At 38.9% G+C, this 26,719-nt stretch overlaps 1 protein-coding gene across 1 annotated transcript in view; it reads left to right on the forward strand.

Annotated features, from left to right (window-relative positions):
- The window catches only part of DCAF13 (DDB1 and CUL4 associated factor 13), a 31,950-nt gene extending 16,681 nt beyond the window's left edge, over positions 1 to 15,269 (forward strand). Inside the window, exons 7-11 of the mRNA XM_039233820.1 lie at positions 2,554 to 2,636; positions 6,819 to 6,983; positions 12,682 to 12,817; positions 13,992 to 14,155; positions 15,085 to 15,269. Coding sequence (XP_039089751.1) covers positions 2,554 to 2,636; positions 6,819 to 6,983; positions 12,682 to 12,817; positions 13,992 to 14,155; positions 15,085 to 15,172 — 636 coding nt within the window. The 3' untranslated portion in view covers positions 15,173 to 15,269. The remainder of the gene's footprint in view (positions 1 to 2,553; positions 2,637 to 6,818; positions 6,984 to 12,681; positions 12,818 to 13,991; positions 14,156 to 15,084) is intronic.
- The last annotated feature ends 11,450 nt before the right edge of the window (positions 15,270 to 26,719 follow it).

Here is a 26,719-nt window from a genome sequence, read left to right on the forward strand (position 1 = left end):
TTTTCTGCTTTATACATTGTTAATGCATTCTTCTATGGAGTGAGTAACAAAGAATATGGAGCAAATGTTTATTTCTTAATTAAAAAAATTTTTTTCATATGTTCTTCGAAGCCAGAGTGATCATAATGGCATTCTCTCAGCCACCTGTTCCTTTTTAGAGACCCTTACATTTTCACCAAGTACTGTATCCTCGTCATCTTCATATCTTCCTTAATGCCAGGAAATTTTAGGTATCTAATTCATACTTATGGAGTTCAAAGTTCTTTTAAAAATTTTTTTTAGGGGCGCCTGGGTGGCTTAGTCGGTTAAGCGTCCGACTTTCGCTTAGGTCATGATCTAGCGGTTCGTGGGTTCGAGCCCCGCGTCGGGCTCTGTGCTGACTGCCGGCTCAGAGCCTGGAGCCTATTTCAGTCTGTGACTCCCTCTCTCTCTGACCCTCCCCTGCTCACGCTGTCTCTCTCTCTCTCCTAGAAATAAATAAAAAATATAAAAAAATAAAAAAATTTTTTAAACGTTTGTTCACTTTTGAGAGAGAGAGAAAGAGACAATGTGAGTGGGAGAGGGGCAGAGAGAGAGAGACACACAGAATCTGAAGTAGGCTCTAGGCTCTGAGCTGTCAGCATAGAGCCTGATGCAGGACTCAAACTCACAAACCATGAGATCATGACTTGAGCTAAAGTCAAACCCTTAACCAACTGAGCTACTCAGGTGCTCCACTGAGTTCAAGGTTTTTAAGTGTTGCATCCCATTACTTCACACACCATGATTGTCATATGATAGGTACAGTATTCTCTTCCAGAACATTTTGCAACTGATTCACATAACCAGCTTTATTTGTTTAATTACATGCTACTTTGTTTAGAGAAGTAGTATCTTGTCCAAGGTGACAGATTTCCGAGCAGTCATTCTAGGACTTAGATATCAAAGCTAATACAACCTTAAGCTGACTCTCAAGAGAGAGAAATGTATTGTCAGTAAAGAGAAGAGTGCCATTGTAAGTAAAAGGGCATAAAGTTGATTCCAGGTGCTCCAACTCTGAGAGCGCAGAAGGGCCTAGACACCATTCATGTGCCACGAGGCCATTGTGATAATCCATGTGTGAAAGAAATGCTTTTCATATTTGTGTTGTTTCTAAACCATTTTCACAACTTGTAATACATTCCAAAATATTAGAAGTCGAGTACATTCATTAAGGTTTAAACTATGTAAAAATGATCATCTTTCCAAAGTACCATTTTAATCATTTCACTCATTCATGATGGTCTAGTGGGCAGATCTCACGTGAACTTTGGTGTTAGACCTTGAGCGGGTAACTTAGTCTTTGTTTCTCCTATAAAATGATATTAGTAATTACTTCCCAGCCCATTGGTGAGAATAAAACTTGGTATTTTAAACAATTAGCAGAATGTGAAAAAGAAATCTAGTGTAATAAGCAGTAGTTTTTGCCCCCTCTGCTCTTCCATTCTCTGTTTTTAATGGTGTTCCATTACTTTAGGTTGAAGATAAGAACTATAGCCTGGCTTTCAAGGCCTTCCAAATCTGGTCCCAGTTTGCATTCTATTTATTTATTTGTTTCAGTCAGTAAGAGAACTTTTTTTTTTTTAATTTTTTACATTTATTTATTTTTGAGAGACAGAGTAGGACAGAGTGTGAGCAGTGGAGGGGCAGAGAGAGGGGGAGGCACAGAATCTGAAGCAGGCTCCAGGCTCTGAGCTAGCTGTCAGCACAGAGCCCGACACTGGGCTCGAACCCACGAACCGTGAGATCCTGACCTGAGCCGAAGTCAGACGCTCAACCGACTGAGCCACTCAGGTGCCCCAAGAGAACATTTAAATAGGGGTTGTCACAGGCAGGTCACCTTTATGGATGAGAGATGCTATTTTCTATTATTTCTTTGTTTTATATACTAGACTATCATTGTTTCTCCTATTATTTTTTTCTCCTAAATGTATTAGTTCTCAACCAGGGGTGTATTTTTAGAAATGTGGGAGAGGCGTTTTAGAGACTGGCATCTGGTGGGCAGGTGCGTGAGAGGCCGCACATCTACAGTAGACAGGTACACGTGACAAACGATCACCGTACTCAGAATACTAGCAGTGTTCTTGTTGAGAAACACTAATATACTAGTCCTTCACAGGTCAGCTCAGATCATGCTTGTCTTTTGAAACCTTTCTTCTCTTTAACCCTAAAGTCATCATTAATTTTGCCTCCAATTTGATACTTGACTGTTTATTGTTTCCTTGTTAATATTTTAACTTTTTTGTATATCTCATTTTCTTGACTAAACTATAAATTATTTGAAGTTGAAGGACAATTTATTAAGTATTTTTATATTTTTTAGTACCTACTACTCTGCCTGTGTACTCAGGAAACAATTATTGATTGATTTCTTTTCCTATTGCACGGAGCTGAGTACTGTGCACATAATAGATGTTTGCTAAATACTTGTTTAAGTCAGTGAAAGAGAAGGAAAGGAAAGGAAGTGCGAGATTTATCCATTTGAGAGGGAATTGATTTCATGGTAACGGGTTAGTGTATTCTTGTTTTTCTCAGGTCATCTTAGATATGAGAACAAACACAATTTGTTGGAACCCTATGGAAGCTTTCATTTTTACTGAGGCAAATGAGGATTACAAGTAAGTTTTCTTCTTTTTAAAACTTGCTTATTTCTATCAGAAATGGCTCAATTGTATAAATCTTACTAATGAAATGTTTTCCTAGGTGGTAGTCCTTCATATATAAGTTAGAAAACTGTCATTTGTTTTGCTAAAAAGTATATATATTTCCCAAATTGGAGAAGAACTTCTTAAGAGAAAAATTTGTTTTCAAAATAATACAGACCAGGGACAGAAAACTATGATCTGTGGACCAAATCCTGTCTGCTGCCTGTTTTTGTAATTAGTTTTATGGGACTATAACTATACTCATTTATGTATTGAACATGGCTCCTTTCGTGCAATAATGCCATAGGTTGAGTGGTTGTAACAGAGGCCATATGGCTCACAAAGTTGAAAATAGGTATAATCTGGACCTTTATAGAAAAAGTTGGCTGCTCTCTGCTTTATACCATACGAATAATGACTGAACCATACATGTTTGAATAGAAACTAAAAATATTTGCCTACCGGGGTGCCTGAGTGGCTCAGTTGGTTAAGCATTTGACTCTTGATTTTGGCTCAGGTCATGGTTCTTGGGATCCAACCCCATGTCAGGCTCTGAGCTGACAGCATAGAGCCTGCTTTGGATTCTCTCTTTCTCTCTGTCTCTCTCTCTCTCCCCCTCCCCTGCTCCTACCTCTTTCTCTCAAAATAAACATTAAAAAAATATTTGCCTACAAAATTTGTAGCTCTTCACATAGGTGGTGCTTATGTAGTCATGTTATCAGCATCATTATTACTTCAGCAAGACAAAAGGAAACACATAGTTTCAGATTTTACCCTAACATTTACAAATCTATTCTATGACTCCAGGTAAAGGTGACTTAGCCTTAGATTTTTGACCTAGATGGAATTTTAAGATCCCTTATGTATTGCCTTAAAACTTATCGAGGCATTTCACATTGGCTGTCTTATTTTCTTTTTTTAGTGTCCCTGTATGGTAGGTAGGACATGTATGTTATCCCCATTTTTAGAGACGAGGATGTTAAAGCTGGGAGTTTAATCCTAGGGAGGAAAGAGTGTCTTATCTTTTTTTTTTTTTAATCCAATGCATGTGTTGTAGTGTAATGCACGTGGTAGATTCTTCATAAATTTTTTTTGAGAAGTTGGAAGTTTCTCACTGGATTGAACTTAAGAACTTCTGTATTAAGTTCTTTGTTCTTTCCACTATTATTATTTATGAAAACATAAATTAGCTCAGAAATAGGATTTATTACACGATGTTTTAGTGGTACCAACTAAAAACATCTGTTAATACGTTCTGTACTCAAACTGAGTTGGATTCTCATTAGCAAGGATTATCAAACCAAATTAATTGAAGTTCTTTTAGCCTTTATCAACGTTTTGAAATTAAATGGCTTTATTCCAGGTAAAAGAAGTAATGTAATGTTTTGCTGATCAACCTTATTAAGGTTTCTGAAGTTTGTTCTGATTAGCTATTTTGGCAAGATACCTTTTTACAGACCCCTGATTTCTCTGTTCTGGCCTTGGAAAGAATTTCATTTGGTATCTGAAACAAAGAGCACATCTCTTATAAAAGGGTGACTCTTAGACCACTATAATTGCTCTTATTTGAAAGTGATCTTGCCATAGTATTCTATATTTTTTATATTTTCTTTCCTTTGTTGCCTGCTACATGGTCTAATCATTCTGAATTCGAAACGCAAGTTTAAGTCTACCCATCCAGTAACTACTGTAAAAATTTGTATGAGTCATGTAAACCAACTCTGTGCCATAGTCTCATCATCTGCAAGATAACAGCATTGAAATAAATGATCCCCAAAGAATCCTCTAGCTCGAAACTTTGTTTATGTAAACATTGTCTATCCAAATGGATTGATTTGCTTAGATTTTGAATAAGTTCTTAACCTCTTTTTGGGTAGAGATTAAAACAGAATTTACTAAAAAACTAGAATGTGGATGTTAAACCTGGTTTAGCAAACCTGGTTGAGAACCACTGCTCTAGACAAGGAAAATAAATAAAGCCATTGTCAACTCAGAATTTTAACTTCAAAGATCAGTATAACCTTGGCTGACAATCCGGTGGTATGTTGGGATATTTAAAGTTTATTTATTTATTTTGAGAGAGAGAGGGAGAGGGAGGGGCAGGGAGAAGAAGAGAGAGAGAATCCCAAGTAGGCTCCGAGGCTGAAAGCTTAGAGCCCAACTCGGAGCTACTCTGAGATTATGACCTGAGCTGAAATCAGGAGTCGGACATTTAACTGACTGAGCCTCCTAGGCACCATGTTGGGAGATTTAAAAAAGAGCAATGACTTATTTCTTGAGAATTTTGTGTTACCTGGGATATTTTATCAATAGCATAAGTGACTTTTTGCAATAATGATGTTAAAAAATATTCTTTTTGAAGTGTTACATCAATTTTTTAAACATTTTGATACAATATTAGGCTTATTGAAAAGTTGCAAAAATGGTATCTGTTAGCCAACTTCCCCTAATGTTAACATCTTATGTAACCATAGTGCAATTAGGAAAACCAAGAAATTAATATTGGTACAATACTATTAACTACAGACTTTATTCCATCATAGTCTTTCCGTTAATATTCTTTGTCAATTCTAGGATCCAAAATAGGTTCCCATGTTTTATTTAATTGTCAAGTCTCCTTTGCTCAGTCTGTGACTGCTCTCAATCTCTGCTGATCTTTCATGACCTTAGTACTTTTGACAATGATTTACTTGTCACTAATCTTGTAGACTGTCCTTAATTTGGGTTTACCTGATGTTTTCTCATTTTTTAGATTGAGGTTTTACATTTTTTGCAAGAATTCCACAAAATCGATGTGTCCTTGGTTCATCACTTCAGGGGTACATGATGTCATTCTTATTACTGGTGGTATTAATCTTGATTACTTAGTTGAGGTGATATCTGCCAACTTTCTGCATTGTAAAGTTACTATTTTTTTCCTTTTGTAATTAACAGTTATCTTTGGGGAGATACTTGGAAATGATGTAGATATCCTGTTTCTTCTCATACTTTTGCTCAGTAATCTTAGCATCTTGAAGTGTTTTGATGTTAAGTTGATTACAGTAATGCAGTGTTGTTCATTGTGCATGTTGGCTCATTTGAAGCATTATTCTTTTGGCTATTAAGAATGTTTAACTCTTGGGGCGCCTGGGTTGCTTAGTCAGTTGAGCGTCCGACTTTGGCTCAGGTCACAATCTCACGGTTCGTGGGTTCGAGCCCCACGTCGGGCTCGGTGCTGACAGCTGAGAGACTGAAGCCTGTTTCAGATTCTGTGTCTTCCTGTCTTTCTGACCCTCCCCTGCTCATGCTGTCTCTTTCTCTCCCTCTCTCTCTCAAAAATAAATAAAAGCATTTAAAAAAAAAGAATGTTTAACTCTTGAAAATCATGAAGTCTTTTTTTTTTAACCAGCTGTGCATAAAGTATAGTTTTCTAATTTTAGTTCACCCTTTGAAAAGCCATGATCACTCTTAAATATCACTGATAGGAGTGGAACTTGCTGGAAATGATTTTGTCAACTTCAAAATCTTAAAGTGCTCATGCTTTTGGACTTAGTAATTTACTTGTAGGAATTTGTCCAGATTTAATTTAGTCTATTCCATTCAATGAAAGATTAAATTTCAAAAATTCAAATACTGGAATTTCATTTAACTATTATTTAAAATTGAAAGTTAGAAGTTTTTAACAAATTGAATAAATGTATTTAAATTAATTTTCAAATAATTGTTATTTTAAGTCATTTAAATATGCAACCATAAATGCTTATAATATGCTACACAAAATACGAGAATACAGACCTTTAAACAGTATTACCAATTTTGTTAAAAGTATGTGTTTAAATATTAGCATGGTGAAAAGATTAGAAGTGATTACTTTGCACTAACTAATGTTCTCTAGGTGGTGGAATTAAAAGTAAGTTTTGTACTCTGTACTTTTCTGAAAGTTTCACATTTTCTACAATGAGATTTATATTTATGAAGATGAAAGTATGTAAGTATAATCTTACAGAATAAGAAAAACTGGTAATATTTTTCCTTATCCCTTAGCTGCCATGTAAAGAGGCTGTATATTTAGATGTATGTTATTTAGCTAATAGTCTTAATTTCGTTAGTGTCTCTTAGTAGCACATAAGCTTCTTTATAGAAACTTGTATGAAATAATTAAACATTCTTTTACAGCTTATATACTTTCGATATGCGTGCACTGGACACTCCTGTAATGGTCCATATGGATCATGTATCTGCGGTGCTCGATGTGGATTATTCTCCCACTGGGAAGGAGTTTGTGTCTGCTAGTTTTGATAAATCTGTTCGAATTTTTCCTTTGGACAAGAGTAGAAGCAGGTATGTGGCTACCAATAAACCATTTGTTCTTGTTTGATTTTTTCTTGTCTTGATCATCATTTATCTGTTTTGAAAGGTTGTTTGGTTATGTGTAGATGGTAGAATTCAACCCAGGTTTTGTGACTTGTTATACCAGTTTCCACTGTGTCATCCATCTATGGGGAAAACATCAGCCTGCTGGGACGTTTCTTTCATAGAATAGGTATTACCTTTATATAATTCCCTGATGTGAGATCTTAACATTTGCCTTAAGACAGAAGTCTTTATTTCAGAATTGCTTTTATTTATTTTCTATTTTTTGTTTATTTTTTTTAATGTTTTATTTATTTTTGAGAGAGAGAGAGAGATAGCATGAGCAGGGGAGGGTCAGAGAGAGAAGGACACACAGAATCTGAAGACAGGCTCCAGGCTCTGAGCTAGCTGTCAGCACAGAGCCCGACACGGGGCTTGAACCCATGAACCATGAGATCGTGACCTGAGCTGAAGTCACATGCTTAACCACCCAGGAGCCCCTAAGAATTGTTTTTAAGTATTTTATAGTGTACTTTTTTTAGAGTACTTTCAGATTACAGCAAAATTTGAAGAAGGTACAGGAATTTGTTATGTATTCTCTGCCCTCACACATGCATAGCTGGCCGCCCCCATTATCAGCATCATTTACTGGCATGATACATTTGTTACCCAGGGTGAACCTGAATTGACACATCTTAATCACCTTAGTCCATAGTTTACCTTTAGGGTTCACTCTCTGTGGGTTTGAATAAATGTGTAATGACATACTTTCATCATGATAATATCATGTAGTATTTTCACTGCTCTAAATTATAGTAAACTTGTAAAAAAAATTTTTTGTTAAGAACGTAAATTTTTCCTTCTATAGTTTAAGAGTAATTGGTAACAATAATACTTTACATTTGTTGTTTCTTTTTTTTCCTTTTTTTTAACGTTTATTTATTCTGAGAGAGAGAGAGCACATGCACAGGGGTGGGCAGTAGGGGCAGAGAGAGGGAGGGAGAAGGAGAATCCCAAGTAGGCTCTGCACTGTCAGCAGAGCCTGAGGCAGGGCTCCATCTCATGAATTGTGAGATCATGACCTGAGCCAACATCAAGAGTCAGACATTTAACTGACTGAGCCACCCAGGCTCCCCTACATTTGTTATAAAAAGCAGAAAACAAGCAGTATAAATTGTCAGGACCATTCTTCCTCCATTCCATTTAGCAGGTGCATGCCCTGGAACGACCAGGAAGTGGGAGATGGAAATACTCAGCTGTTCTGTGCTTGGTTTGTTTCTTGTTCTGTAAGCACATTGGGTGTAATTCTAGTGTTAAGATAGATGTTAATTTTGTACAGCTTGGCCTTTTACTACATGTTAACTGAGCATCGTATATGTTTATACATCTATACTATGTTATATATGTCTGTATTGGGTTAATTTACAGAAAACAATGGAATTTTAAGGTGTTTTTGACTATGCTTGATTTTTTTCTTTCATAGGGTGACTTTTAAAACGTATAGCCCCATGTAGGGTGCCTGGGTGGCTCAGTCAAGGTTAAGCGTCCAACTTCGGCTCAGGTCATGATCTCACAGTCCGTGATTTCAAGCCCTCCATCAGACTCTTTGCTGATAGCTCAAGGCTTGGAGCCTGCTTCAGATTCTGTGTCTCCATCTCTCTCTGTCCATCCCATGCTCATGCTCTGTCTCTCTCTGTCTCTCAAAAAATGAATAAACGTTAAAAAAGATTTTTTTAAAATAATAGTGCTGTGGTTTACAAAGCACTTTCATGCACATTCTTATTCCTTAGTGTTGCTTTATGTGTGTTGTAGAAGCATATGCAAAGCAAAACCAATTAAGTTGGAGGAGATTTTCCAGTAAAATATGGTGATAATTAGGGAGCCTCTCTGGCTCAGTTTGTAGAGCATGCAACTCTTGATCTCAGGGTTATGAGTTTGAGCCTCATTGTTGGGCATAGAGATTACTTTAAAAAAATTAAAAAAAAATTTTTTTTCTTAGTTTATTATCAAGTTGGTTTACATATAACACCCAGTGCTCATCCCAACACGTAAAAATTTTTTGTTTTAAATGATAGTTAAGATGCACATGGGTAGCTCAGTTGGTGTCAGGCTCTTGATTTTGGCTCAGGTTCTGTTCCCATGATTCATGGGATCAAGTCCCACATCAGGCTGTGCGCTGACAGCACAGAGCCTGCATGGGAGTCTCTCCCTCTACCTCCACTTCCCTCCCTCCCTCCCTCTCTCTCTCTCTGCCCCTCCCCTGCTCACACACATGTGCATGCTGTCTCTCAAATAAACTTTTAACAAAATGATAAAGTATTATAGTGGTGTGGTGTACCTGTGAAGATATGGCTATCTGCATTTTGATACGGTAATAATATTGACATACTAAAATTTAATAAGAAAATAATATAAGTGAATGTTCTCTCTAAAGTACCATATAAATATGTATACACAACACATGCATACATAAACATCTATACGTATACTTGATTAAGTGTCCTACTCTTGCTTGGTGGAATTAAAGCTCGGTAGGGAGAAGATGGACTTGATGAAATACAACAGAGTGATTGGAGGTAGGAAAGGAAAGGAGTAAGTGGAATCTAGGAGAGGAAAAGATAGAGAACGTGTGTAATGAGGGTTGGAGCTGATGATCCGTGCCAGAGGACAGCAACGTCAGCTTCATAAAGGTTAATGGTAGCAGAGAGTTGTTCAGGAAACCTTCCTTCACACACACGCACACACACACATACACACACAAATCTAGAAATTAATTCACTTCGGTGTTGTGACTACAACAGTCTGGAGAAATCGTACCGTTTTAGTGCAGTGATGAAAATTTTGATCACTACTTCCACTGATATCTAGCTTAGCTTCTACAGCGCTTGAAGCTTTTTGAGTTTTTTGAAAGAGTGATGTTCATTTTCAGAGGCATGTTGTGTCTTCTCCCTATTCACCATTATTCTGTTCCAGCAGGGTCAGCACTAGGGTGCATCTAAATGAGTTGCCTCAGTGCAGAATTCAGGGAAGCATTGGCTGCCAGGGGTGTGTGGGTGCCAGCCTACTACCTCCAAAGGTAGTAGGACATTACTTTTCTAACATAATGAATAAGCAGACACAAAGAATGGGAAAGACCAAGAAAGACTAAGAGAGGGGTGCCTGAGTGGCTCAGTTGGTTGAGCATCTGACTTCAGCTCAAGTCATGATCTCAAGGTTTGTGAGTTCAAGCTCTGTGTTGGGGTCTGTGCTGACAGCTTGAAGCCTGGGTCCTGCTTCGGATTCTGTCTCCCTTTCTCTCTGCCCCTTGATGCTCATGCTCTATCTCTCTCTGTCTCTTAATAATAAATAAACGTTAAAAAAAAAAAAGACTAAGAGAATTGAGGATGTTTAGGCACCTATGATCTCAAGGCCCCTACGTCTGAGTTCAAGCTGAATTATTCCAAAGCCATTGAGGGCAGCTAAATGCAGGTCTATCTTAAAAGTTCAAGTAATTCCAAAATTGTATGAAGTAAGAAATTATGCTTCCTTTCTAGGAAACTGTCTCCTAATGTCATTTGGAGACTTTTGCAATCACAATGGTGTAGTATATGCTACTTGTTGGATTTAGATGTAAGTGGTATTTCCTCTGATCATTGCCTTCATCTGCTTAAAAGCTGGTTCGAGTTGATTCTGCAGTCTGCTCTAGTTCATTACAAACATCAAATAACACTGCCAGTGCTTTGAATAATCTTTATTTTTAAAATGTTTTTCTTTGAAAGACCTTAAAATGGTTAAAGTGTATTTTTAAAGTAAACTTTTAATAGATTATTAAAAGCTACATGTAAGTCAATATTTGAAATTAGGCTCTCCCCCCCCCCCCCCGCCCAAAGTTTATTTTACTTATTTTGAGAGAGAGAACAAGTGGAGGAGCAGAGAGAGAGGGAGAGAGAGAATCCCAAACAGCTGTCTGCACAGAGCCCAACCTGGGGCTTGGGCCTTGATCTCACGAACTGTGAGATCATAACCTGAGCCCAAACCATAAGTTGGATGTCTAACTGAGCTACCCAGGCACCCCTAAAATTAGGCTTCTTTTGGGTTTCATTCAGTATTTACTAAGCAAACAAGTAAATTATTTGCATTCACATGGAATAATTTTTAAATGTTTGTTTTTGAGAGAGAGAGGGAGACACAGAACTTGAAGCAGGCTCCAGGCTCTTCACTGTCAGCACAGAGCCTGACACGGGACTCAAACTCTAAAACTGTGAGATCATGACCTGAGCTGATGCTTAACTGACTAAGCCACCCAGGTGCCCCTCACATGGAATAATTTTACTTGTATACTAAAGAATGTAAGTTTTTAAAATGTATCTCTTAACAGTATAACTTTTAGTGAGCTTTATAAATCCTTAATATGCATAAACAAATCTAGAAGTTAAGAACTCTGCATTGTTTACCATTAAAGAGGATCTATTTTGGTTAAGTAATCACTAGCTTTGACTGGTCTAATACATGAAGAGATTATTTTTAATGGTTACTAAAGCCTGATTGAATTTCCTATCATTTAAATTCAGTATACTGCTAAAGGAAAAAAGGGCCTCTTAAATAAGTGAGATTATGAGAAATGAATCTTGTAAAAGCAGAGCATTGAAAGGAGAAGAAAAAGTCTATCACATCTAGTTTTCATTTTCATAAGACATTCTTTCTAACCATACTTCCCCTTTTGGAAGTAAATTCCTTAGGGTTTCTCTACACATCCACTCATCTGCTTAAAAAAGTTTCCATTAGAAACAGTGTAAAAGACAAGTTTTGTGAGTGTATCTCAGATATTTTTTTATAAGTCTGGTTTCTGTTTGGTCATCGCGTATGGGCTTTCTTTTTCTGTGCAGTTTGCTGAGTTTGTGTCCTTTCTCTTCTGCATTTTGAGTCATCTAACTGAGATGTGGAAAATGCATTTCTCCAGAAGTCCCTCTTTTTCCTGACCTTGTCTTCTACTTGTTTTTTAATGCTCTTCTTAACACTTCCCAATATAGTGTCTTCTGTGAATCCACTTAGCATGTTTCACAGCCTTTCAAGAGAGGTATGATATTTTACATCTCTATTTATTAAATGATTCTTAACTCATCAGACACTTCTGTAACCCTCCCTTTTTGTTCACACGTGTAAATTATCAACTCTCACTTCAATTAAGTAATCTTTTTAAACAACTTGATCAAAAGAGAAATCAGACATTAGGATCAGCATATCAGGATGTTCTCTTTGAATGCCATTGCATTTATTTTATTTTTCAGTAAAATGGGGGGGGGGGAATGTGATTGTTTACCTGAATTGATTTGGAAGGAAAAGAAAACTGATTTCTTACTTTTAAAAAACAACTGTAGTTTCAACATATTTTATTTGTGTTATATGTCTTCAGTAATTTTGTGAACTTTTCTGGGCATCTAGTTTTGCTTAGTTTGTATATATTTATTTTTCTTACTGGATTGTGATTTCTCTGAGGATGGGCTTTTTTTTTTTTTTTTTTTTTTAACTCCTTAGCACTTAGCATAGAACCTTGTTATTTTGGTTCAATAAAGGTACATTAAAATTAATTTGAATTTCCCTTTTATAGTCTCTTCAGACCTAAAAGTGCTACCCAGATACTTGATGGGCAGTGGTTAAAGAAAGTCTGTACCAAAATCCTAATTTTAACTTAATTCCTCTTCTGTAGGGAAGTCTATCACACGAAGAGAATGCAACATGTTATCTGTGTAAAATGGACTTCTGACAGCAAATATATTATGTGTGGATCTGATGAAATGAACATTCGTCTGTGGAAAGCTAATGCTTCTGAAAAGTTGGGTGTGGTAAGAGATCCCATTTTCTTTCATTGTCATAAAGCTAGTTTCGAATTTAATGGGTATGATTATATTATAATGAATGGGTATGATTATATTGTAAGGAGAATTCATTTGAAGTACTTTATTTTGATAAGACTGGCATAGTTGTGATAAAAAGAAATAAGTTAGCAATCTACAGACAAGGCTGTATTGAGATTTACTTTTTTCATGTCACAGGCACCTTCAGAGACCTTTGTTAATTCAAATGTTTGATTATATTTGAGCCTTCTTGATTCTTTGTTTTTTCCTTAAGGAGAGAAGGTGTAGAGACTAGAAGGTTAGAACTGAGAAGTCCTGTTCTGTTAAAGGAATAGTAATCAGGCACATCAAAGGCTGCAAGTCCCTGTGAGATCTATTAATATCAAAGATAGTGAAACGCTAATTTCAAAAAAATACAGAAAGCCTCAGACTATAAAAAAGATTGAAAGAAGATGTAACAAATCTTATCATTGGCTAGCTATCTCTGGGTTGTGGGGTTATGGTTGGTTTTTATTTTATTTTTTTTATGTTTTTCTGAATGTTTCATGTTTAATGTTAGACACACTCAAAGTGTTTATATCAGCAACAAATACTGAGTTAATAAAGAAAAAGGTTAAGTGTGAGTTATTTTCTCTTTAGCTCCAATAAGAAAGTCAAGATACGATAAATGGTAATTAAGGACAGTTTTATTTTAGGTTTAATGATTGGTATGTATTATACTATGCCTAGTTTTCAATTCATTGTAAGTTCCTTTAAATCATATCATCCTTAACATTGTTAAACAAAGCCTTATTATTCTAGAATTGAATGCCTTTTTTTTCTGTTTTCAGTAGTTTTATCCCCCAAAAATGTTGAGGGATTAATTTAGAATGTTATTTATGCCCAGAGAAGGTCTGAGTCAGTGGTCCACATAGCCTTACTCCCTCAGCACTGATGTGACTTGATGGCATCTATCTTCATTGTAGGCATACTGCCTAAAAGGAAATTCAGTGTTAGCAGAGATGGTATTAATAACCTGACCTTGTAAAGGGTAGAATTACATTGGCAATTTGAGTGGTATGTCGTAGAAGTTTAATTTTTGTAAGAAAGGGTGCTTCCTAGCTTTGTTATTTGAAGAAAAACAGCACATCATTTATTGAAATATCAAAATGCATTTTTCCAGCTTACATCACGAGAAAAAGCAGCTAAAGATTATAACCAAAAATTGAAAGAGAAATTTCAGCATCATCCTCATATAAAACGCATTGCTCGTCACCGACATCTACCAAAATCCATCTACAGCCAGATTCAGGAACAGCGCATCATGAAAGAAGCTCGTCGACGAAAGTATGATTTGGGGCATTTGATTCTATTTCAGTGCCCTTTTCTAACTCCCCCTTCTCGTCTCACCAAAAATAAACCACAGAACGCTGCCCTTTTAGGGAATAGTTGATGATATACATTAGAGATGTTTTTGAACACTTTCTGAGCTTTTATATATTTTTTTTCTTTTTCCTGGTAGAAGGAGAAGTAGTAATTATCTGAGAATTTCCATTACCTTTTTTTTTTTTTTTTAATTTCTGAGAGAGATAGAAACAGCGCGAGCAGGACAGGGTCAGAGAGAGAGGGAGACACAGAATCTGAAACAGGCTCCAGACTCTGAGCTAGCTGTCAGCACAGAGCCCGACGTGGGGCTCGAACCCACGAACTGTGAGATCACTACCTGAGCTGAAGTCGGACACTCAACCGACTGAGCCCACCGAGGCACCCCTCCATTACCTATTTTTGAAATTATGTTTAAAGGGCAACCAGTAACTCTGAATTCCATCATGATAAGAAGCATTTCTGCTCATACTAAAGAAACTGTTGTAAATAATGTTTTTGAAAATTATTTCTAATGAAGCTGCAATTAAGAAGTATTATATATTTTCTAAGTTAAAGAATGCAAAGAACTCATAGCACCCATTTCTTGAATAAAAATTTTCTAATATGCTTCATCATAGACGTTTGAATCTAAAGCAGAGCTCCCACAACCATTCTTCTCATAGAATGTTCTTCTCTTTGGAAAAGGACACTTATATAATAAGAGAAGCATTAAATCAGTTATTAGAAGTTGATGTCTGGGTACTTTTTACCCATTCCCATCGTGGAAACATTCTTTTTTCAATAGGGAGTTTTTTAGTGAAAGAAAAGACTGATTTTTCTGAGAATGTTTTCTTTGGTTAAGATGATTTCTGATAAACTTGCTTATATTTGTATATTTTGTTTATTTCTAGGGAAGTGAATCGTCTCAAACATAGCAAGCCCGGATCTGTATCGATTGTGTCGGAGAAGAAGAAACACGTAGTGGCTGTTGTGAAATAATATTTGGTATTCTTACCAATCCTGATACATGATGATTTGTTACACTTTGATTTGCAAACTCTGTAAATAAAAATACTGGCTCTAGAATAATAACAAACGAATGGTTCAGTTACATGTGTATAAGTTGTAAAAACTACCTGGAGGGTGTCCTGGTTGATAAGACTGTCCAACATTTTATTCTTGATCTACTTTCTTATTTCATTGAAGAATACAGTATTTGTAAGCTAACTTATTCCTTTTAGAAAATGCAGATATACTTTCACTTTGATCTATTATTATAGGTGGACTATACATTTGAATTTACATTCAATACCAAACATCTCTTTTGTTACCTTTAATATTACTTTGGATAATTAGTGCAATGATTCTTTCTATGATTACATATAACCTGGGGAAGAATTATGTCAGAACTTTTTTCACTTCAAGTAGTTTTCTGTGTTTTATTTGTATTTGGCTTTTTGAGACTTTAAAGATCAGCTTGAATTTATATAACTTTTATAAATAAGAATTATAATTTGTGGTCAAGTCGAGATAATAAAACATCCTTTATCTCAGCATTATAACTTTGATCCACTTATGCTAATAATTTCCCTTCAATCTTTATAAATCATAAATTAGTTCTTTGTGACATATGTTGGTTTTTTAAATTGTAGTTTAATAAAATCTATTATGAATATAACCCAAATTTTAGGAAATTTTAAGTAAAGAGGAGATTTTTTAAAAATACACAAAAATAGGGGCACTTGGGTGGCTCAATAGGTTGAGTGTCTGGCCCTTGATTTTGGTCCAGATGAGAGCAATCGTGAGAGCAAGTCCCAATCTGCTTGGGATTCTGTCTCTCTCCCCCTGCCTCTCCCTCCTCATGCTCGCTCTTTCTCTCTTGCTCTCTAAAATAAGAAAAAAATAAAAAATAAATAACACAAAAATAGATGTTTAGGAATGCATACATATGTGAGTGCCTGGGTGGCTTGGTCGGTTAAGTGTATGACTTGGTTTTGGCTCAGGTTATGATCTCACAGTTCATGAGTTTGAGACCTGCCTGTCTCTCTGTCTGCCTTTCTGCTCCTGCTCTATTTCAAACGAACTTAAAAAAAAAAAAAAAAAGAATGCATACATTTGTAGTAAAAATATAACTGCACAGGGATGATAAAGAGCAACATCTGGAGTGTAGGAGGAGAGTACAGTCAGGCTGGGATACACAGGGGACTTGATCTCTTTTACCAAGGTCATCTCTTAAGTTGTGTGCTCATTCTATTTTTTATGCTTTCTTGGATATCTTAAATATTTTACCGTATATTTCTTAAAGCTGAGAAGAGATCAGCTATCTACCTTTTAATCTATATGATCTGTTGTAGGCCTTAATTACTTGATTTTCAAGGTGAACCAAGTTATCTTGTGTACCTATCCTGCTACTGGTTCATGTGTAGTTTCAAAGAAATTATGCAAATACTGATCCAAAAACACGAGCCTTGGTCAGTCTGAAGCAGTTCGAGAAGCAGGTGCCTAAATGGGACGAGATGTGCAAGAGATGTGTTGGCAGGAACTGTCTGTAAAAGATAAAGAGGAGGAAGCGGTACACCGGGGAGAGAGCCGTGTGTCTGGACTGGGTGGGAGGAGCCTCAGGCTGCAGTGCGGTTCTAAGAAAGGTTGGGCCAGGCTGATGGGGTGTCCCAGAAGCAAAGTTGCTTGTCAGAGGAGCCCTGTATTCAGGAATGGGCCAGCACTAGTACCCTCACTGTGCTCAGTCAGTGGCCGGGAGCCGCTGTGGGGAAGTATGACCTTAGAGCAAATGCTGTGGTGGCAGGTAGGACTCTGTCAGCCGTACTTCTTGCAGCCAGTTCTTGAAGGAATTCTGAGCAGAGCATTTCTATAGCTGCACCTCTTGTGCCACACAGATCCACTGCTTACAGGTTTGGGGAGCAACTCCTCTGTGATTTCCATGCGCCTCTTTTGGAAGAAGGAGTTTGGTGGGATGGTGAGTAACCCCTGCCTCTGAAAAGCCACAACTAGCATTTATCTTCTCTGTCTTCTGTCATCTGTGTTAAATTTTCCTCATTCACAGCCATCACCTTAGCAAGTTTGGTGGCTCATCTAATAGTAGGATGTAAACCTTTATTCCTGAGGAGTCTGAATCTTTGGTAATCCTACCCTTCTTAGACTGGGGTTGCTACACATATTGATTAACAGTTGCTGTGAGGCAAGGGAATACCAGCAGCCACCAAAGGGATTGCCTGTGTTATGCATATATTTCTTCTATCTTCCCCCCAACTGCCTCTGGTTGAAATCAATTATTTCTTCCAGGAGGCTGATCACTCTTCTAGCCTGCTGGACAGAAGTGCAAAATGCCTTGGTGATAGTCATAACTTAGAGTTCAGTGGGAATTCTGTATTCCATGGCAAGAATATACCCCTTTGGTAACTGGTTCTTCTAACCCTGCAGAGCCAGAGTCTTAGGAATGGTAAGCACTGGGTCACTAGGAATGAATGGAGCTGTTCCTTTTCTCCCTTTGTCCTCAGATACATATAAAAGTTTGTGCTTGATGGATGTACTGCATTCAGAAGGGTGGTACTCCATCCTTTTACCATATTGTATCTGAGCTGGTGCTTACATTATGTCCTTAGTAGGCCATTCCAGTGATCTGTGAGACTGCATATTACTATACCGTGTGTGGTATTTGACCCATGGGGTCCTTTGGTTGGGCTCAGTCTGTTACCTGCTTTGCTTTGAAGTAGGGTTCCTGGATGAATACCGTGTTGAGTGGGATTCATGCCTGTGAATTTGGCATTCCATTAATACTCAGATAGTGGTGCTGACTGAGGCTTTGTGACTTCTCTCTGGGGATGCCGGCATAGGTATCTCTGTGAAGGTGACTTGCTGGCCCTTCTAGGATCAAAGGGATCCAGCGTAGTCTCATGGACACCAAATGGTCTTTTGTTCTTCTCAGGGAATAAATATTGCCATATCAGCATAGTACTGGTCTCTGTCACTGACAGTTTGGACAGTCAGAGCCACAATAGCTAGATCAGCTTTGGTGAGTGGGATTCATCTGTTGAGCTCATTCATAGCCTTTGTCTTTGCCGCAAGCCATTCCGTCCCTGTGCCCCTGTGCCTCTTCCAGGCTGGCTAATAATAAATTATTTAGATTAATAACATATGGAGTTATTTTGTCTACTTGGTGGTTGAGAGCCTCTTCATGGTGGATTTTGTTGGTAGACATTAACATGTTATACAGGATATCTACTCTTGACCCCCTTGTGTTCATCCATAAAGCTCTACTCTATACCTCCTTGTCGGATCTTTTAGCACTCATCCTTCCACACCCTGACCAGTCATTGACCACTGCCCAGGAATCTCACCTAAGGCCACTTCTGCATAAAATGATAACCAGGTACACTGCTCATAGATCTACCCATCGAGAAGGTCTTCCCTCACCACTGTCTTTCAAGGCCACCTTTTTATGTGCCTTTAATGCAGCCATGGTCCATTTGTGCCTTGTGCCCATATACTGAGCCACGCCAACCTATCAGTTAACTACGCTTGGTCATTATCCACCTCCTTCAGCTGGTTTACCCCTCATGGCTGTCGGTGCAAATGGGGGGAATGACCTTGATGCAACTATGGCGGGTGACTAAGCTACCTGCTCATACAGCTTCCTTGTGCCCTGTGGTCCTTCTCAGGGTCTACCTCAGATGTGCTGCTCTTGTTTTCGGATGGACTGCTGCTGACTTCATACAATTTTATGTCTTGACAGTTCTGACTAAATTCAACTCAAAATGGGCATTTGTGGACAAATGGTTATTTGGTGCTCATCATCAAGCATCCTGTGTCGTACCAGAGCTCAGTAAACATGCCAAGACCTACTTCCCAAAAGGTATACTTTTGCACTGCAGATAGTATGGCCTTGCTCTGAAATCCTAAGGTCTTGTGATTCTCCCACGGGGCTTACCAGAAACTCCACACTGCATCTTTTTCTACCAGTGGTGCTTCCTATACTGTAGGGTCTACTGGATCTTGTGGCCCAAGCTTCAGGGCTGCCTGTGCCACAGCCTAGACCTGCTACAGAACTATTCCCTGATTGGGCTCCACTCAAGGCCTGTAGCCTTCTGTAGTACCCAGCAGATGAACCAAAGCAGTAGGTATTTCTAGATGTGAAATGGGTTGCCCTGCAGACTCAAATGTGTCCATTAGGCACAATGCTTCCTTCCAATGCAGCAGTTAACATTTTGGAAGAGACACTGTGACATGCCCCTGATCACTGGACCCCTAAAAAGTCACTAATGTGGGAGGTGCTGAATCTTGATAGGATTAATTTCTTGCCCTTCTGACCACATGTATCTTACCAAGGCTTCTAGCATGTCAGTTATCTCTTACTTGTCCTGTCCAGTCAGCAGGAAGTCATAAATGCAATGTATAAATGCTCTGTGGGATGTCCAGTCAGCCTGGATCTTGTTGGACTATGAGAGCACAGGAGAGTGAAAAGCCCTAGGACAAAACTAAGTGAAATTTATTCATTACATCTGAGTGTGGATTTTCTGATCCTCTTTTTTTTTTTTTTAAAGATAATTAATTGTCAAGTTGGCTCACATACAACACCCAGTGATCATCCCAACAGGTGCCCTCCTCAATGCCCATCACCCATTTTCCCTTCTCCCCCAACCCCATCAGCCCTCAGATTGTTCTCAGTATTTAAGAGTCTCTTATGGTTTGCCTCCCTCCCTCTCCTTAACTATTTTTCCCCTTCTCCTCACCCATGGGCCTCTGTTAACTTTCTTCTGTTTCACATTTGAGTGAAAACATACGGTATCTGTCCTTCTCAGCCTGATTTATTTCACTTAGCATAACACCCTCCATATGCTTTTACAAATGGCCAGATTTCATTCTTTCTCATTGCCATGTAGTAGTCCATTGTGTATATAAACCACACCTTCTTGATCCATTCATCAGTTGATGGACATTTAGGCTATTTCCATGATTTGGCTATTGTTGAGAGTGCTGCTATGAACATTGGGGTACATGTGCCCTATGCATCAGCACTCCTGTATCTCTTGGGTAATAGCAGTGCGATTGCTGGTTCATAGGGAAGTTCTAGTGTTGATTTTTTGAGGAACCTCCACACTGTTTTCCAGAGGGGCTGCGCCAGTTTACATTCCTGCCAACAGTGTAGGAGGGTGCCCTTTTCTCCACATCCTCACCAGCATCTAGAGTTTCCTGATTTGTTCATTTTAGCCACTCTGACCAGTGTGAGGTGATATCTCAGTGTGACTTTGATTTGTACTTCCCTGATGATGAATGATGTTGAGCATCTTTTTGTGTGTCTGTAGGCCATCTGTCTTTGGAAAAGTATCTATTCTTGTCTTCTGCCCATTTCTTCACTGGATTATTTGTTTTTCAGCTGTTGAGTTTGGTAAGTTCTTTACAGATTTTGGATCTGATCCTCTTTTCTAACTTGAATAGAGAACACATTTGCCAAATCCATAGCGGAATACCATGTACCTGAGGCCTACCAACAAATCAACTCTAGCAACAGTACTATGACCAGTCCAGCAACAATTTTTGACTCCTTGAAGTAGTGTACATTACAGTATTCTCCACAATCCATCTGCTTTGTGCAGAGGTCAGACTGGCAAATTAAATGGAGATATGAAAGAGACCATACCTGCTCCTTGCTTGCCATCCACCCCCAGTGTAATACTGTTTTTGGTTTACTGTCTTGGGGAAATGAGAGGGGATTTAAGAGGGTTTTTACTTGTTTTTCTTTTCACAGCTCTTATCCTATGGTCAAGGACCCAAAATGGTAGTTACTCCAACTACAGGTATATCATTTTTTTTACGTTTATTTATTTTGAGAGAGTCAGAGATGGCGCAAGTGGGAGAGGGGCAGAAAGAGAGGGAGAGAAAGAATCCTTAGGAGGCTGTGTGCTGTCAGGGCAGAGCCGGACACAGGGCTTGAACTCATGAACTGCAAAACCATGACCTGAGCCGAAGTCAGACACTTAACTAACTAAGCGACCTAGGTACCCCCCAACTATATCATTTTTAATTACACACTTGGGAACTGAGAAAATGACAACCGGGTGGGTCCATGGACTCAGTAGACCCACCATAAGTTAGACTTTAGATAGATTTCCATACACAAGATTCCCCTATAAGCTGTGATGACTCTTCAGGTCTTTGGGAATAAAATGTCAGACCCTGGGTCCAAAAATCCTTGCAATATCTTGGCATTCCCCTTTCTCCAGTGCACAGTTACAATAAGCAAATGGTTATAGGTCCTTTTGAGAAACCATTATAGCATATACTTGTGGTTTTGCAAGGTCTCTCCCATTAGGGACCTAGCCACCTCTTCAGTCAGCAGTTCCAGCTCAAGTCTGGTAACCGAGCAAGAGATTGTGCCTTTTCACTGTGATTACACTTGTCCTTTTCCGTCCTTGCCTTTTTCTAGCTGTAGCTTTCAAAGAGTACCATTAATGGATATCCCTCTGTTATCCTCAGTGACACCATACTGTGATGACTTCCCAAACTCCCTGCAGATTAAGCTCTTTGACTGCCCCTCTAACCTTGCTGGTCATTACTGTCTCCTAGCTTTTAATAGGTAAGCACCACCACTTGACCTCTATTACTGGTGTGTGTTTGGGGGTAAGGGCATGATCATGATGGATTTTAATGAGCTCACCTCTCTGATTACTTTTCTGACCATCAGCTCTGGGCTGCAGCAGAGAACCAGCACTGAACTATTTGGTGATGTTAGTGCTCCTCTCACCAGCACATCCCTATTGACTTTGGTCAATGGTGTATCTTCTAGGCTTTCCCACGAACAGAATCTGGTAGTGTCTGGCCTTATGTAATATATCTATCCATTATGCCAACTTCCCTCCACTCTTTATTTCTTCCTCTACAGGCTGCCAGGGCAACAAGGTGTTTCTACTTTGTTCAACATTGGCCAGCACTTTATCCATGCTTCTAGGAGCCATCCTAACAGTGAGTGTCCCCCTTTCCCTAGGGTCCTTGTCAGGAGGCTAAATCCCATGGCAAAAGAAATGATTCTTCCTCTTTCAGTACTAAACCCCTGCCCCCTTGAAGTTCAGTCCCAGCAGTACTCCCATGGCTCCTGCCAGTATAACTAATTCTTGCAGCTCCTTTGGTGTGTAATCTGTTTCTTTTCGTGTCAGGCTCAATATATCCCTAACCAAAAAATGCTGGAATTTAACTCCAGTTATTGGCCCAGCAGTCCAGAGTGTAGACAGGGAGTGCTCCATACCATTGACTTGCAGGGAAGAAGCCTCTGTGGTGTCTTCCCATATAGAAGAAGTGCTAGCTCTTACTGAGAAGGACTAGACCACCCACCCCTCCAAGCTCTAAGGGTTCAGGGAGGTTTGCAGTGTGCAAATCATCAGAATATCCTTGGAGTTCTCCCACCGCATGTTTCAGTGTTCTGTGTTTTCCCCACCACAGCCCTTTCCTTAGCAAAGCAGACCCACGTTGGCTGAGCATTTAAATGTATCAGGAGCTCTGCAAGTCCCACTGTCAAATCCTCTGTCTGCTCCTCAGCTTTGTCTGCACCTTCACTGCAGGAGGTAAGAGCTGCTTTGTAAACTAGCAGAGTCTGGTCTCTGGTTCTCACATTTAGCCTTTAATTAACGGCCCTCAGTTTCTCATTATTCTTCGGCTGGGCACCAGTACAACTTTAATAAGTAGCAACTCTGTTGTCCCTGGAGACATTGTGCCCTCATCTCTTTCAAAGGCTTGAATTATCGGGGCGCCTGGGTGGCCTAGTCGGCTGAGTGTCCGGCTCTTAATTTGGGCTTAGGTCACGAACTATGGTTCATGGGATCAAGCCCCGAGTCAGGCTCTGCACTGTCAGCTGTCAGCTCGGAGCCTGCTTGGGATTCTCTCTCTCTCTCAAATATAAATAAATAAACTTTAAAAAAAATGCTTGAATCATCATACCTGCAAGGGTAGTTCCTCCCCTCTGGACATTTTCCTAGCTCATCACACTGGAATCTTGAGCAGTTGGGCCATTTTATCAGCCAGGCAGTGAGTGAGCCTATCTCCAAAGTCCATCTGACCTCTCATTTGCTTGCACCACTCCTACTATCAGGTTCTATTCAGGTCCTCTGACAAACAGATGCCAGGACAGAGTTAGACAAGCAAGAGATTTATTGGAGGGAAGTATCTGTGAAGGTTAAAAGGCAGGAGCAGAAGTACGCAGGGAGAGCCTTCTGTCGGGACTGTAGGCTTGACACCTGCGACAGGAGAGCCCCATGTGGCAGGCAGCGCAGTTCTAAGAAAGCGTTAGCTGAGTCACTGGGGAGTCCTTGAGCCAAAGTTGCCTATCAGAGAATTCCTTAGTCCCTCAGGGATGGGGCAGAACTAAGACCCCTACTGTGCTCAATCTCTCGGAACAGCTGACGAAAGCCTAGCCTTGGGGGTGGACTGGGGCTGCAGCTGGGTTCTTAGTCAGCCATGCTCCCCGCTGCTGCTTCTCTTGAAGGAGACCTGAGTGGCACATTTCCGTGGCCGCCGTACCTACTAGCTGTCATTCTTATTTAGTATCTGTTTATATTTCTACATGGGAAGTCTTAGATCATTTAATATTTACACTAATTTTTTACTTACCTTGAACGTAATGTGAGTGAAAGTGCAATTCATTGCAAAGTGCTATTTAAATATTGGTCTTAAGTGACATTAACTGTCACGGAATTGAGTGTAACCATGGCAGAGAAAGAAGCCAAGTTCAACGTTTAGCACTTGGCACGTAGTAGGTGCTCATTAAGTGTTTGTTGACATGAAATAAAACCCAGTTGCATTCTTGAGGGAATGTTTGCTGATGATTTTAGTTACATATTTTCATGACTTAACACTTTTCTCCTAATACCTTTGTCCTCCATATGTCTGAGTGCAGAATGTCTTTATTTAGAAATGCCTCTTTAAAATATATTTTGTCCTGAAATATCAAAAAGCATATTGTTCATGTGCATGAATAAAAACATGTTTTTTGATGGTGTTAACATCAAAAAATTTATTTGATAAAATAAAATGTTGATTAAATTCATGCCATTATACTTTGCAGCATAACTGCTTAAATTTACCTTTATGAAAACATATGAGCTATTTTTGTCATTCATACTACACCTCAGTTTGAATCAGTTAATTGAAATAATTGATTCAAATTGTGAATTTATATCCATACACAAAAATACAGTCAAATATTTAAAGTTAGGCCAAATAGATATTTTAAAATCCCTTTCTGATTTTGTTGTTTCATTGAAGAGTAATCACTATAACCAAGCAGGTCTCTACCATTATTCCTAAGGCATGGAGTATGAGGGGCGCCTGGGTGACTCAATCAGTTAAGGGTCCAACTCTTGGTTTTGGCTCAGATCATGATCTTGAAGTTTGTGAGTTTGAGCCCTGTGTCCAGCTCTTAGCTGACAGCACAGAGCCTGCTTGGGATTCTCTCTCTCCCTCTCAGCCCCTCTCCTGGTCACACCTGCTCATTCTGTCTCTCAAAGTAAATAAATAAGCTAAAAAAAAGCTTAAAAAAAAGGAATGGGGGATGAGAGTGCATATATCAAATTATACTATTAAGAAACAAAGCCTCAGTTTTTCCCTTTGCTTGATTTCTTTTTGACCATGATGTGTTTCTTCTTCAATTATATAAAACACAAAAGAGGAACACAGAGTTTTCTATTTATTGAAGGGAATAAACCATGGTTTTCAATGATGAAAAAGATACCATTTCATGGTTCTGGCCTATCCATAAACCATCTGGCCACTTTTGAAAGTTTAGATATTCACCCTCATCTTTTTTCATTTTTTACTTGAAGCACAGAGGGGAGTGATGGAAGGTGAAAGGTCACAGAGCTCATTATCACTAATGGCCACTGAGTTCTCAACTCAGACAAAGATGTTGATGAAATGAATGTATAGGTTAAACCTTTTTTGACGTATAATTGACATGTAACATTAGCTTCAGATGTATAACATATGGTTCGATATTTGTATATACTGTGAAATGATGGCCATACGTAATTAAAATTCTTTTTCTTGTAATGAAAAGTTTTAAGACCTATTCTTTTAGCAGCTTTAAAACAACACAGTATTATTAACTATAGTAACCATACTAGAACCATGCTGTACATTACATCCCCAGGACTTATTACTTTATAACTGGAAGTTTCTACCTTTTGACCCTCTTGACCCATATTGCTCACCCATGACTCTTCCCAACCCTGCCTCTGGCAACCAACAATCTATTGTCTGTGTCTATAAGCTTAGTTTTTTGCTTGTTTTGTTTTTATTTTGGATTCCACATATAAGTGAGATCATACAATATTTATCTTTTCCTGTGACTTATTTCCACTTAGCCTAATTCCCTGTAGTATAAGCCCTAATCTTTGTTTTTTTTTTAAATGTTTATTTATTTATTTTGAGAGAGAGAGAGAGAGAGCGTGTGCGCACCTGTGCACATGTATGGATTAAGAGCAGTGAGAGAGAGAATCCCAAGCAGACTTCTGGCTGTGGAGCCTGATGTGGGGCTGGAGCCCATGAACCCGACATCATGACCTGAGCTGAAACTAAGAGTAGGATGCCTGGGGCGCCTGGGTGGCTCAGTCGGTTGGGCGTCCAACTTTGGCTTAGGTCATGATCTCATGGTTCATGGGTTTGAGCCCTGCGTCGGGCTCTGTGCTGACAGCTAGCTCAGAGCCTGGAGACTGCTTCAGATTCTGTGTCTCTCTCTCTGACCCTCCCCTGCTCATGCTGTCTTTCTCTTTCAGAAATAAGAAAAAAAAAAAAAAAAAGAGTAGGACGCTTAACCAACTGAGCCACCCAAGTGCCCCAAAGCCTTGATCTTTGGCTTTACTTTTGTAATGCAAGTACCTGACTTAGGCTTTGATTGCTGAGGCATCTATTTCGAAGATGGCTATCTTGAATAAAGACCTTACCCACCATAGGACTAGATGAGAAGTCAGGCCACAAAGCCTCTCCCCTACCAGTCCTCTTTATTTTAGACAGCTAGGTTGATTTTGATAACTGACTACTTGGGCCACTTGTTTTTTTCTCTTTCCACACCTTAAATTTCCTCTATTCTGCTTTAAATTCTCCAATAAAGAGTGAGCCTGAACCCTAGACCCTCATCCTCAACCCTAATAAAAGCAGAACCCTAGGCCCATGCAAACCTTCTCTCTTTTTCTCTCTAAAACTTCTCTGTGTAGCCAAGGATGATCCTATAAGTAATTAACCTTGTTTCTTTCAAAGTTTCCTGATGGTTATTGCTGAGGGCATCTTGCAGTCATACTCATAATAAGAACCACAAGGGCTGGCTTAGTCACAACACTAGTTATTGATAAGCTGAGACTGGCACACAGCATGCCCTCCAGGCCCATCCATTTTGTCACAGATGACAAGATTTCCTTCTTCTTTATGGCCGAAAAATTTTATAATGTGTATGTGTAGATGTATGTGTAGATGGTTTTTTAAATCTTTTTATCTGTTGATGGACAGTAAAGTTGCTTTCATGCTTGGCTATTGGGAATAATACTGCAG

Source organism: Hyaena hyaena, unplaced genomic scaffold (assembly GCF_003009895.1).
Source record: "Hyaena hyaena isolate Hyena2069 unplaced genomic scaffold, ASM300989v1 scaffold_79, whole genome shotgun sequence".
In the NCBI taxonomy this organism is placed as follows: domain Eukaryota; kingdom Metazoa; phylum Chordata; class Mammalia; order Carnivora; family Hyaenidae; genus Hyaena; species Hyaena hyaena.